This window comes from Rhinolophus hipposideros (genome assembly GCF_964194185.1).
Source record: "Rhinolophus hipposideros genome assembly, chromosome: 14".
Classification (NCBI taxonomy): domain Eukaryota; kingdom Metazoa; phylum Chordata; class Mammalia; order Chiroptera; family Rhinolophidae; genus Rhinolophus; species Rhinolophus hipposideros.
This window is the reverse complement of record NC_138060.1, coordinates 46,089,569-46,103,184: the sequence shown is the minus strand read 5'-3', so window position 1 is coordinate 46,103,184 and position 13,616 is coordinate 46,089,569. Positions and strand designations below refer to the sequence as shown.

The window sequence follows — 13,616 nt, the reverse complement described above, 5'->3', positions numbered from 1 at the left end:
GTCTTATATTAATTTTAGCTCCACAAGATGCATTAGAGCTGATGGTCCAGCTAGGTCTTATTTTTAGGGAAACACGTTAATATTTATAAGTTTAGCTAGTTTCTAGGCACTAGACATTAGTTTTCCTACTTTAAATTGAATATATTACTCTTCTACTTAATATGTGGGACATGGAGAAGGGAAATTCTTCCGAATTTTATAAATGAGATAAGACATCATCCAAACAATTTTGGAGCTAAAAGAATTCCATCTACCTCAATGAGGGATCAGGCTCCAGCTTTACTCCAGCAATCCATCTCTCTGTGATGGCAAAGCTGTGTCCCAGACTGAGGTTCTGGCGAGGAGCCTTTCATTGCTTTCTTCGAAGTGGAGAGTCCACTCAGCTATGGACTATGTCTACATGGCCTCTTCAGCCATCTGACCTCCACTGGCTGATTTTTTAATACTTTGAATTTTAGGGACTGAGTTTATGTACAATAATATGCAGTCAATGATCCAATGAACAATAGAATATTTTGAATTTTCTTTGTGCTGTCACTCAGGAAAAGCGTAGAACTTGGTTTACCACTTAACAGATATCACCTCAGGCAGATGACTTTCTGTCAAGCGCCAGATAGCCCCAATTTATGTATGTAAGGTCACAGTTATTAGCTAAACAAATAGAATATAAGTAATTATAACACAATAGAAATAGTACCTTCCTTATGGTTCTAAAGTAAAGCAGGATATAAAACAGGATATAGCTGCTGTTAGCCATTATGTTTATTTCTTGCTTTTCTTTCTCTCTATCTGTATAAAACTAACATTCTGGGCAATTATAAAAATTGCACTAGTTTTAATAAAATAGGCTCTCTTAATTCTTTCTCTGTTGTCTCTGTTAATTTGGGCAATGTCAGTCTGATACTGTAGAATTGCTGTTCAACCAAAATGTATTATGATCTACTCCACATATCCACATATAAAAAATTGCATTATAATGAGCAAAACCGAGCTAAGTATAATTGTGCCTATGTCAGCAATGGTGCCAGGAAGCCTCTTCTGTAACGGTAATGATGACCATATCAATGATGATTTTATTGTATGATTTGCATTGTCTTCTCCTTGCTGCCATGTCAATACACAGAATATGTCCATCATTTCCTGGGACATACAAAGGCCAAAAAAACTTGAACTGCCTCTCCTACTCCTAGAAAAATCCTAAGTAATTAGAAAGTAAAAATGATGACAGCAGCCAAATTCCATCCCCCAAGGCTGCACCTTTTCCCCCCTAATGCCTTTAATAGGTTTATGTACTTGCTGGAGGCAACTTTTGAACATGTCTTAAAGGCCTCCACTCTCATACTAAAAACATCCAATCATCTCTGTCTTTGGGCCAGTGTCTGCTGGGTTACAGAGGCGTATGGTCATTTCTGGGCTGGTCGTCTCTAAGACAGATGAACTTTACAATTTTTCCTAAGCACAAAGGGGAAAAAGGAAGAGAGAAGTCGCTCTTATTCATGGGTGCATCACCAAATAGTCCCTTCAATGCTCACAGAAATTTCACACTGTAGGGTCCTGGATACATGGGCAAGATGAAAAACACAGAAGTTACAAAATCTACTCATCCTATAAGGGAATTCACCTGCTTTTCTAGCCCTTCTTTCCCTTCGGTCTCAACACAGCAACTATTTATCGAGCATTTGCTATGTGCAAGGTATCGAGGAATTTAAAAGGGACTGAAACAGCTCCCAGTTCTTCAAGGAGTGAGTTGAATAATAACTTGGGTATTCAAATATTCGCAAGCAAAAACTCTGGAAATCACACTTGGGAAAGTGTGTCTATAGTGGCATATAGTTTATGGCAACGTCATAAACTATATAGATTTTTTTGAAGTAAAAACTTCTCCAAGATATTATAGAAATAGAGGTTTTAAACTAAAACAAACTACACATTCTACATTATCATACCTTCTATGCTTATAGATTCTGAAAAAGCATTTGTCCCAAAATGGGAATTCCTTTTATTAGAATTTAAGCAAGCACCCTATGGATGCAATTTTGGCAGTTGCAAATGACTAGATTTGCAACCCAACTGGGTATTGGTGGTAAGTCAAACCTCCTTAAGTCTAGAATTGCCTGTACGGAATTCACAGCTTCTCCCTACTCTGCATTTGTTCAAAGAATAATGTTCCTCTGATGTCTTATCCATGCCTGTTCTTAAGAGAAACAAAGCCTTTGCTGAAGTTTTGCTAGTTTTAGAGATACATGAATTCCGGCATCTAACTGCATCAACACAATAAAAAATTTTCTCTACTCAAAAATGATCTCTTGTCTTTCTCAACATTGATAGCTTTGAGATGTCTTGGGTGTATAGTCCTTACAGATTTGTAAATGCCAGTTGTGATCTTTATAATAGGGCAGGAGACGATTTATTTAGAATTAAAAATTACAAGAAGGAGAAAACCTTAAGTTTAATGTTTATTTCTATGTAAATTTCTAATGACATCAGTTGAGGATTGTTGGAGGAAGAAGGATCTGTGGGCTGGGACAGGAAAAGGAGAAGGGTCTGAAAGAGGTTGAATGGTTTTATAGGAAAATTTTGAGCCTTATAAGGAGCTCCTCGGTTTGGTATCAGGGGCTGGGCTTGGGAAGAACTCAGACTGGCATTGGAAGTCTCTTACGAGCCTTAGGCACTGGAAAATGTTTTGAGCAGCACACATTCAGCTTTGCCAAAGTGTATCTAAAACATTTTTCATTTCAGGTTCTAACTTAGCAGACCCAAAAAGCAGGAATGAATAATTCTGAGTCACAAAAGCAGGAAGACTTTGAATACTGGATGGGGAGCTAGACCAAAAAAATTAAAATGCTCCTTCAACTTCCTGTTAGCTTCAATGGAACAACAAATATCTCCAAACCTCTTGGTGACATTTTGAGAAAGGAACGATGAAATAATTTTCAGGAAAAAGAGATAACAGAAATTCTTTTACAATGCACAAAATGTCTTTGGTAGTCTTTGCATTTTTGCCTTGTTTAGTGAGCATAAACAATGAAAGCTTTCAGTCTGGCTGCAGTCATTCATAAGGTCTTAGATTGTTTTCATCTGCAAATTTTACCACCAGGGAGTTTTAGGAACCTGCTCCTTGAAGCTGTTGGTCACTTTAATTTTAGGAAAAACTGAAAATCTGAAAAATAAAAAAATTAACCTGTCTCTTTAGCAAACATTGTTCATCATTGGAGCCTTTTAGTTAAGAAGAGGTAGTTGACTTGTGACTAAACAATCTCTGGCACACTTCGTGAGTGGATATTTTTCCCTTTCAGTAAATGCAGGCTTTTGCTTTCTTTGCATGTTCTCCAACTGTTATCCTTTGCTTTTTTATGGCCATTCTTCCTTTGTCTTTTCATCTCTTTGGTCTATACCTTAGGTTTCTCAACACTGTTTAGCCCCACAGCCTAAGGAGGTTTTGCACACTTGCTGCAAACTGTCCCATGTAATAAACATGTTAGGTACTGAGAATTACTTGAGTAAAGAAGCAAGGGATACTTCTCTGCTGAATCATATGTAGTTCCTTCCCTTCTGTCTTTTTCTTAGGAAAATAAAAAGTTGCAGCATTTAATGAGAGTGATCTTTTTTCCCTTTATTTTATTGAACCTTCAGACATAATCTTGCAGTTTCTAATAATACTGTTTAGTGAAATGTGGACTCACATGGCCAGAGGGTAATCTGGCACTATCATAAAAAAAATGTCCACAGCAGTTTAGCGGAGCCTGTAGGAGCCTGTGGCTAGCTCTGTGGAGAGTGCTGATGCCAGGCAGTGGTGTGGGGTCCTAAGTGGTTGGAAAGCCCCCTTAGCTGCAGCTCTTCATTTCTTAGGAGACCTCATCTCTCTCTTTCCATGGCCTGGCTGTGTCTGATACCAATTTCCCTTGAGCTTTGAGAAACTAAGTTTTACTTATTCACTGTGGTACTGAGAAGATTTCATAGCAAATATTTTTTTAAATAGCTTAATATAGGGAAATTTCAGTTTAATTGATAATATACCAAGGGTGCCAACAAATGTGTACAAGTGGACAATTTGGGCAACGTTGCTCAAACTGTAGTTCGCTATAATCAGAAGTGTATGGACACTGATGGTAACTACTTTGAACACCTCTTGTAATTGCAGAAGTCAAACGTGACTTGTATTCATCTTTTGTTATTGGTATATATTATTACAATTTTAATACAGTTTTCCTTTCTGAAAATGTGTATACATTTTTTTGGGGACCCTCTATATGTATTCCTTAGTGCCACATTTTTTTCACCTGATTGCATAGACCTTTGTTACTGAGCATCTTGCCACATCCATTCTTTTTTGTCCAATGGTAGCTTGCTATCTTACTTTTTGTTGTTACACAGTGAATGGAGTCTATAGCCTAGGTATAGGTGGAACTACTAAGGCGACTTCAGCACACATGTAATGCTATTTTAAGCATTTTAATATGTGTTCTAATGAACTGTGGATCCTGCAGAAGGAAGGAAAGAAGTGGCTTAAAATATTGAATTTCTCTTTCAGGAAACCTTTGAGAAAGCAAGTTTGAGTAGCGGCAGCAGTGGGGCAGCCAGCCTGAAAAGTGAACTGTCTGAAAGCGCAGACCTGCCCCCCGAAGGTTTCCAGGCCCCCTCTGGTAAAGAAGAAGACAGGACCTGCGAAGAAATCCTGTCAGATGATAACTTCAACTTGGAAAATATTGACAAAGGTATTTCTAGTGAAAAGGTGGCAGCATGAATGCACTCTTGACTCCTTCTTGTTTCAAGGCTCGTTTGATTTTCATTTTTTTTATTAATGTGCAGATATGTATTTAGAGCTGGATGATGAATTGGACATTTCAGATAACTCCAGCAGTTCCAGTTCAAGCCCTTTGAAAGAATCTACATTCAGTAAGCTTTCTTTTCCAGTTTGTGAATTCCAGCAGGTAGTAATTTGAGAATCATACTTGGGAGTCAAGTAAGTGTCATTATATACATAACCCAGTGGTTTGTCTCCAGGTGCAGTGCTAATTAGGACAAGTGTGTCTGTCACTCTGACAGAACGCAAAAGCCAACCAGCACTGTAGTTTTCTGTTGCCTCAGCTGTCTAATGAATAATTACATTATTTCTACCAGCAAATGCAAATTCTAACTGGAAAGTGGAGATACCTAATTTGGAGACACACTAAATAACCACAAGAATCATGGAAGTGACCTTTTATGAATCTGTTGATTAAGGGTGGAAACCTGGAGAAGAAATCAGTGTTGGTTTATTATTTACATTAATATAGAGGGATATATTATTCTTTAAACACTCAAGTAAATATTTTAATTGTTTAGAACTATGAAAAAATATATAAATTCAGTCCATGTGTTAATCTTGACTCTTATTTTGAAACAGTAAAGGAAATAGTCATACCCAGGGATGGAAAAGAAAAGACATGTTTAGATAAAATATAAAGATTATAAGGAAACATAGGATTCAATTTACTCAACAAATCTGAAACTGAAAGAAAAGAGAAGTCATGATAGAAAATAAGGACTCTTTTAGAAGAGTAAGTTGATAGACTATTAAAGGATAGGTAGAAATGATCTGACATAAATTAAGGGTAAAGAATTCTTTCTCACCAATGACTATACTATGAAAATGACTTCTCACCAATGACTGTTTCAAAAAGGAAGGTTTAAAATAGCCTCCCTAAACATAAAAGTAGAACTCTAAGGATTTGGCTTTTTATTTTATTTATTTATTTATTTTTGTCATTTTCCTAACTTAATCCGTCCATCAAAATGGTAACTGAATGTTCCAGATTTTCTGGGACAATCCCAATTTTCAACAGTATGCTCTGTTTTCTTTTTAAATTCCAGCTGATGGATAAAATGTCTTGATTTGTGATTGGGAAAACATAAATATACAGTAAAATATTCATATAAACGTGCAGGAGTTAATTTTGAGATGAATTCAGGATTATGTATCTCCGGTAACAGTGATGGGGAGGGTCAGTGGGGAAATGGGGAAGGAAAAGTTGGACCCTTAAATTTGCATGTGGTAACTTGTAACTGGCTTGGCAACAGCTTTCGGATGATTATGACATAGATATTTTATTGTTCTTTATTGGCTGTTAATAATAAGGAGTTTCTTTGCTTAGCACCTTTTCTTTGGAAGAACATCCTTAGACAAACCTGTCAAGTAACTGGTAATTTGCAACATTATAGTTTAGCTGATGCCTTCACAAATGAAGGCAGTCTTTACAGTACATACAATTGCTCAGATAGTAGAATGCAACATTTTTTAAACAAACAAACAAATGAATGAATTAATAAATAAAAGATTTACAGTGGGAAAAGGTGAAGTTATTTTTGTTTTCTTGTTTTAGGAATTTTAAAGAGAAGTTTTAGTGCTTCAGGAGGAGAAAGACGATCCCAAACAAGGTATGTACACGTTGAGCTTCTAGAAATATTTTCAGATTGCAGAGTTGAGTTACCGATGACTAAATTGAAACCTGATAACCAGAAGTTACTATGTAGTAATAGAGGCTACTAGAACCCACCTTCCCAGAACTGGCTGTGGTTTACCAAGTAGCATACTGGGAAGAGTACCACGCTGGGACCAGGGTTCCAGTCGACCTTTGTCACCTCCAGCCAATCAGTTAGTTTTTCTGAACTCAGGGGTGGAGGTAAGCCAGTTATGCTTCGTGAGATCATATGGAGTCCTAGCTCCTCATACCTTGTTTCTTTACATCCCCAGGGAATAGGTTTTATCCTCATGGCATTTGTGACAAATGTGGACCGTATCACATCTACACCCAGCCAGCAGGAAGTAGAAAGGGGAAGTGGAGACCACCCACACCCCTTTTTTAGGACCTGACTCAGATATTGTGCTCATCCCTTCTGTTCATATACTATGGGCCAGAACTTAGTCATATGACCACATCTAGCTGCAAGGGAAGATATGTTTGGGGGATTCTGTTTTAAAGGGAAGAAGAAATTGTTATTTTGGGACAATTAACAGGTGTCTGCAACAGTTATTTCCTGGGCTAAGGACTAAAATGAAACTATTCGACTTGACCTTCTGCAAGTTCCTGGTGACCTTCATGAGAACAGTTTCCGTGTCATTGGGTGAGGCTATTGTGAGCAGAAGCCTAACTGGTGGTTTGAGAAGTTACAGAGGCAGGGCTGGGGAGCAAGTGAAGAAAGTGAGGAGTGAGATGGGACAGTTAGCTGGTGGGGAATGCTTGATGGGAAAGGGCCTTCTAGAATATAGATGACTGCAGGCTGATTGGGACTGGGCAGAAGCAGCCAATGGAAAGGAGAAATTGAAGAGGGAAGGAGAACTGATGGTGCACACTCACCGAGTAGATTGGAACCAGAGGGTGGGCCTGGGGAAGGGGAAGGGACCACCTTTTCTCTGTGTCTGAAGGAAAGGAGTCAAAGATAAAATTAAGCTAGAAAAATCAAAGAAAAGGGATATTACAGAAGATTATACTTGGTGGTTTCTGTTCATTAGGGGATGTTCAAAGTCACTGCTGAGAAGGTGGTCTAGATTTGAGGAGTGTGATCACGTAGGAAAAACTAATAGAGACATGGGCGAGGAGCTGAGCAGAAGCAGGCAGAAGGACTGCCCAAGCGCTCTGAGGCTGAGGCACCGGTTGAGGCTGGGACTGCCCGTTAAGTGGCAGTGCCCATCAGCAGGCTGGGGGTGCAGGACCTCGCCTGTGGGGTGAGTGTGTGCATGTGACGCAAAGCTAAGGCCGTGACTGTGCTTTATGAGTCAGACATTTCAAATGCAAGCAAAAGAAACTCCCTGGCCGACTTATGCAACAGCGGGGTTCATTAGAAGGCTTTGGGGGGCTCACACAATTAGGCACCCAGAGAGTCAAGCTTAAGAACGGATAAGAGCCAGGTCAGCCCCTGACGTCTGTGGAGGAGGCACTCCTGGCAGACTTGTAAAGGCACCGAAACTAGGCTAAATGCTGTTTTCTCTGTCTCTGTGTCACCATTCTTAGGATTCAGTGTCTTGCAAGAGAGAGTCAAATTGGCCTGATTTAGATTAGGGTCCTAGTTACTGCTGTGGGGAGAGCTGAGCTCCTTGATTGACAGACCCTCTAGTCTGTCAGGGAGCCCTTGCTGCAGTGAGCAGGTGAGGGTGCTGGGCTGTCCAAATGGAACTACTATCCACTCCTGGGTTTGAGAGTGCTGGGAACTGTATAATGGAAATTAATTTCAGAATGAAGTACCTGACTGGCAAAATCCTGAGGGGGTCAGGTAGGTAGCAACAGTTGACGAGTTAAAAGACACATACATAGGTGCATAGGTGACTAGGACCTGACTTCAAATAACATTTGCAGAGCTGTGCCGTGTGTGATATAATGGGATATGCCATCCGGGGAGACAGGTTGGTTTAAGACAAGTTCTCTTCTCTCAAGGGACTCACCCTGTAACGGGGAGATAAGGGCAGACTTGAGAAGGAAATAAATGACAGAAGACAGCCTATGATTCATGCCAAATACGAGAGAAAATAACTTTTTTACTTTCAGCTAATCCCCAGAGCGTCCCTGAATTAAAAGGAGACAACTCTAATATGTATTTATGATTCTTTAAAAGGCATTAAATAAGGCTAAAGTTATTTGCAATCTAATTTGCTTAGGATTTTCCTGGGTTTCTTGGTTTATAAATGTGAAAGTAAACCCCTCCTGCAAAATAATTAGAAGCTAAATGAGAAGTTAGAATCTAAAAGAAGTTGGCACAGCTACAAAATAGAATACAAATAAATTGAAAATCAAACCTGTAGAGATTTTTGGCTATTCTGTGCCATGTATTAAGTGGTCAAACAGTTACAGTGAGACCTTCATTGGCTCCTAAAACAAGGGAGTTGGTCCCAGTGAGGAGAAACCACAGAGCAGTGCATGCATACTTGACCAGAGCACAGCTTCTAGAGGATAGAATTCAGAGTTGGCCCTGGCTAAATAGTATACAGAGAAAGTTGAAGCATAAACTCTCAGCTTTGGTCACCTAAGATATCAGGGGCTAGAATTAATCCACTTGCCTGCTGTAGAACCAAGTTACCTCCTTAATAACCTGAGATAGATTATTCTTGGGCAAATAGGCCAGGCAAATGGATAAAACATGAGGAAACAAAACTATGAAGGGCAGCCCCTGCCTTCTTAGAGAAGTACTGAAGTCTCAAGGCTGGAGAAAAGTCACATGACATTAGAAGTGGGAGGCACTCTGTTGGTCTAAGCCATCATCATCAAATAATACAGCTTTTTTCCAGGAATATAATTAAAGGCAAACCAGTAGAGAACCAGTCCCCAACTCTTAGAAGTTCATGTTCCTTCTGTGTACTATTCAGCAGAAGTCACATGAAGCTGGCAAATAAGTCCTTTGGGCCCCGTTTCTTGCCAAATTCTTCCCCAAATCTCAGCCCTCCACCCCCAGACCATGAAAAGTCCTGGAAGCCAAATTCAAAGCTCAGAAACCAGATGAGTGACGAGAGGCTGCACCCCCTTTCCTTGGCTTCTGGAAATGTAGCCATTCATGAAGCAGAGGTGAATTATCACATGCCCATTCCCAAATCTCCAGGCACCAGGATACCACATAGCAGTCATTCCCAGGGCTCTCCTGGACCCCCAGAAAACCTGGAGGTGAAGCAGACCGTGTGGAGCTTCCAGGGAACCCCCATTTCCTAGCAATAAACAGGCCATTCATGCTATGAGTATACTTACTTAGCATACTTTGCTTTTAGTTAAGTCTTTGGTTTATAGCACAGAGATTTCATTCTACATCTTCATCCTTTGCACGTTACTGGAGAGTCATAAAAAGGAGTGCGACTTGGGATACTCCTATAGCTGTTTAGCAATCTGAGTTGTCACCCAGTAGCTGCTTTAACTACAGCCACTTATACTGTGTTGAGGGCTAACTACGTAGCTAGCTCTCCTGAAGATCGAGAGCCATGAGATAACTAGATCTGACTGCATTTCACTTCCATTTAGTAACAAAAGGCAGGAGAAAATTAATAGTGTATTTTTTATGTATTGCTTTTAATGAATGCACACAGATCATGTGATGATCTATGTTGAATAACTTTTCTTGAATGAGAATGTGAGAAGTTATTTTAACAGCTTCAATGAGCTAGAATTCGCACAAAATAAATTGCACGTATTTAAAGTGTGCAAATTGATAAGTTTTGAGTATCCATATCCCCGTAAATCTCACAATTAAGAAAGTGAACACATCTACCTAAAAGTGCCCACTTGTGCGTCTCGCTCCTGCTCCTCACTCCCCAATGCAGGCAATCATTGATCTGCTTGCCAGACTATAGAATTGTTTGTGTTTTACAATTTTATATAAATGGAAATATGTTCTCTTATTTGTCTGACTTTTTTCAGTCAGCATAATTATTACTAGATTTGTCTATGTTATTTTGTGCATCAGTAGTTCATTCCTTTTTATTGTTAAGTAGTATTCCATCCTAGGGATGTACCACTGTTTATTTAGCCATTCATCTATTAATAGACACTTGAATTCCAGTATTTGGCTATTACAAATAAAGCTTCAGTGAACATTTCTGTCTGTATATGGACACGTACATTTTGTTATCTTGGGTAAATACTTAGAAGTGAAATGGTTGGATTGTATGGTAAGTTTATGCTTACCTTTTTAAGAAACTGCCAAACTGTTTACTGGAGTGGTTGTATCATTTTTACATTCCCAGTGTGAGACATTTGAACCCCACATGTCTGTTGACAGGGGTGAAGTGAATGGTGGTATTTGTGGAAAAATTTGTGGTATTTCAGGATGTGTGCATTCCTGAAATCATAAGGAATGAGAAGGAGAGTGGAATTCACTTTTCCTAATCAAACTCTCACAAAATATCATATACTTTGAAATAATCATATAAATATCCTTTTTGTTAATGTTTCTTCGATGTTTTGTGCACATTGAGAGAATTAGCCAAAAGCTGGGTTAATATCTGTGCCAAGATAAAGGCAATTAAAAATTCAACAATTAGGATCTTCTTTGAAATGTCCAACTTTAATCATTTTCAGTGATCTAAGTGATCTAAAATCTCCTGCCTTTATTACTACTTGCTAGGACAGAATTAAGAATGGGCTGATTTTTACCAATTCCTATGTGGGTTTTAAAGTCTCACTCAGTATATATATATATACACATGCCCCCTCCCTTTTTTAAGATTCCGTTGCTCAGGCAACAAGATTTCTCCATACTCACGTGTGTCCTGTTGCCAAAGCAACAGGGCATAGTTGGCAGGCTGGTTTAAGACAATGATGTTTTCCACATCAGGGATACCTGTGGTTCGCAACTTCTTTGATAATTCAGTGTACGTGTACTTGTATTCAGGGTTCTGCACCTGACTCTAGTCTTTGTATATAAAGATGACTGTGGATATTGGTGACCATCCTGTATCATACATGTGGTCAGAGAGACCGTATGTAGTTTTACTTCAATTGAATAAATACTGCTTGATCACTACTTTGCCAGAATAAACCCAGCTTGTCTGTGAATGTTACAATCAAGCAATCTGAAGTTTTTATCAGTAAGACTATGTTATTTCTTTTCTGTGACAGTTCTAAACTTTCCTGGCTTACTTCCCATTTATTTCTAGCTATTATTAGAATATGAGTGGAGAGCCACAGAAGCACTATACCACTTGCCCACTCCATTAACACTGTAGATAGATGAAAAGCTCTTAGGAAACAGGAGAACTCAACCCCACATAATGTCGCTTATGTGCATAGGACATGTTTATGAATGTCATCACCTAAAGGAGGATTTTAAGCAATAAAATCCTAGTTAGCATTAGACACAGAAAGCGTTACCTCAATATTGCAAGCCAAGCCTCTCATTTCATAAGGTTACACATTTCCTTCTTTTAATCAGCATCAATAATATTGACTACTTTTCACAATTGAATTAAATTATGTGATGCAGTTACAGTGACTGGAAATATTTTCTTGGTTCAGAGATATATTTAAAAGATTTTTGTGAGATATAAAATTCTAGAACTCCATTTCCTTTATGGCCAGAACTCTTCTGACAAAATAATTATCCAAATAATTTACCCTGCGCTGGAATTAATTCAGTGAGAAGTTGATTTTAAAAATTACAAAGCCAATGCAACCTCCAATGTCTACCTCACCTATAGTGGTTTGGGGTGGAAGTAGTAGGCTAATATTTGTATTCAGTGCTTCACCTTCTGTTTTGGCTTATGAATTCTGGATGAAGTCACACCAGATCTGAAGAGAGTGGGAAGTGATGACCTTTGAGAATCCTTTGAAACCTTCATTTCTCTGAGACTCCGTTTCATCAGCCTGAATTGCTGTTGGTCAATGCCCATTTCAGAACTTTTAGAGGACACAAGCATCATTATGTTAAGCCTTTTCACCGTAACACATTTCTGGAATGCTGTCTTCGTGTTAAACCATTTCAATTTTATAGCTTGTGCCATCATGGGAAACCATCCTCTGCAGCCACAGTGTTCTATTGGATGTAAACATTCAATCTGGCTTATTCTAGAGGCAGACTTCCCTCAGGCTCTGTGTAATTTCAATCTTTTGTCCATCTGTGGACCCAACAATTGTATAATTAAAAGCTGTCCCTGCTAGTTATAATGAGTCTGTTCTATTTCGAAATTTCAACTGACTATGTTTTCTTGGGATCCATGATATAATTTCCAGAGAAATCAACTGTTTTTCTGCTACTCTTAGTCAGCCTTGTAAGGTCCAGGACTGTAGGGACTGTTTCTTTTCACCATCCCATCTTTAGTGTCAAGCACAGTGCCTATGCGTAGTGCGTGCTTAATAAATATTTGTTGAATAAACAAATTTGTTTTTAAAGGTCCCCTAAAGCTTATTAAAGAAGAATGTAGAGTCATATAAAGGAGTAGCAAAGCTGGCAGCAAGTCAGCATTATCAGGGTGGTCTCTTTCACATAAACCACCAGCACATTTTTAATAAGTAAAAATATTTGAAGTTTGGTGTTCTTCAGGACAACTGGAATAGTCATCTAGTTAACTCAGAATGTGAACGGTTATCAGCTAGCAAGAGCTCCCATAAACTTTTGAGTGAAAGATGTTCCCCAGTTACATTTTCATTCAACTTTTAAGATAGTGGGGTATTGTGGGATGCAGCTATATGGCATGACTGTTAGCCTCAGTCAGAATGCTTATGAAGACAATGACCAGAACCTTCTAAGGAAGGGTCTGGAAAGCACTGTCGAATCTGGAGGCCATTGGCCACGTGTGAGTCTTGAGCAATTGAAATGTAGCTAGTGTGACTGAGGAACTGAATTTTAAATTTCACATTACTATTAATTTAAATGCAAAACTGAATGTAAAATATCATGAATTTTTCTATTTAGTAAGTGTTGAAATGATACCGTTTTGGATACATTTGATTAAATAAAATGTATTTTTAAAATTAATTTCACTTTTTTATTTCTACTATTTAAAAATGTGGCTACCAGAAAATTTAAACTTATGTTTGTGGTTTGCATTATATTTCTGTTGAACAGTGCTGAACTTGTCTGGAAGGCTAAGGGACAGGGTTATTTACTTGCACTCGCTGGGGTAGAGTGTGTATGCCAGGATATGACGAGCTGGAACATATGCA

General features: G+C 38.7%; 1 protein-coding gene across 11 annotated transcripts in view; it reads left to right on the top strand.

Annotated features, from left to right (window-relative positions):
- The window catches only part of NEK10 (NIMA related kinase 10), a 181,899-nt gene that overhangs the window by 130,271 nt on the left and 38,012 nt on the right, over nucleotides 1-13,616 (top strand). For all 11 annotated transcript variants that reach the window (XM_081071835.1, XM_081071836.1, XM_081071832.1 and 8 more), the window contains 3 exons: nucleotides 4,532-4,715; nucleotides 4,810-4,896; nucleotides 6,363-6,417. In XM_081071835.1, the coding sequence (XP_080927961.1) occupies nucleotides 4,532-4,715; nucleotides 4,810-4,896; nucleotides 6,363-6,417 (326 nt within the window). The remainder of the gene's footprint in view (nucleotides 1-4,531; nucleotides 4,716-4,809; nucleotides 4,897-6,362; nucleotides 6,418-13,616) is intronic.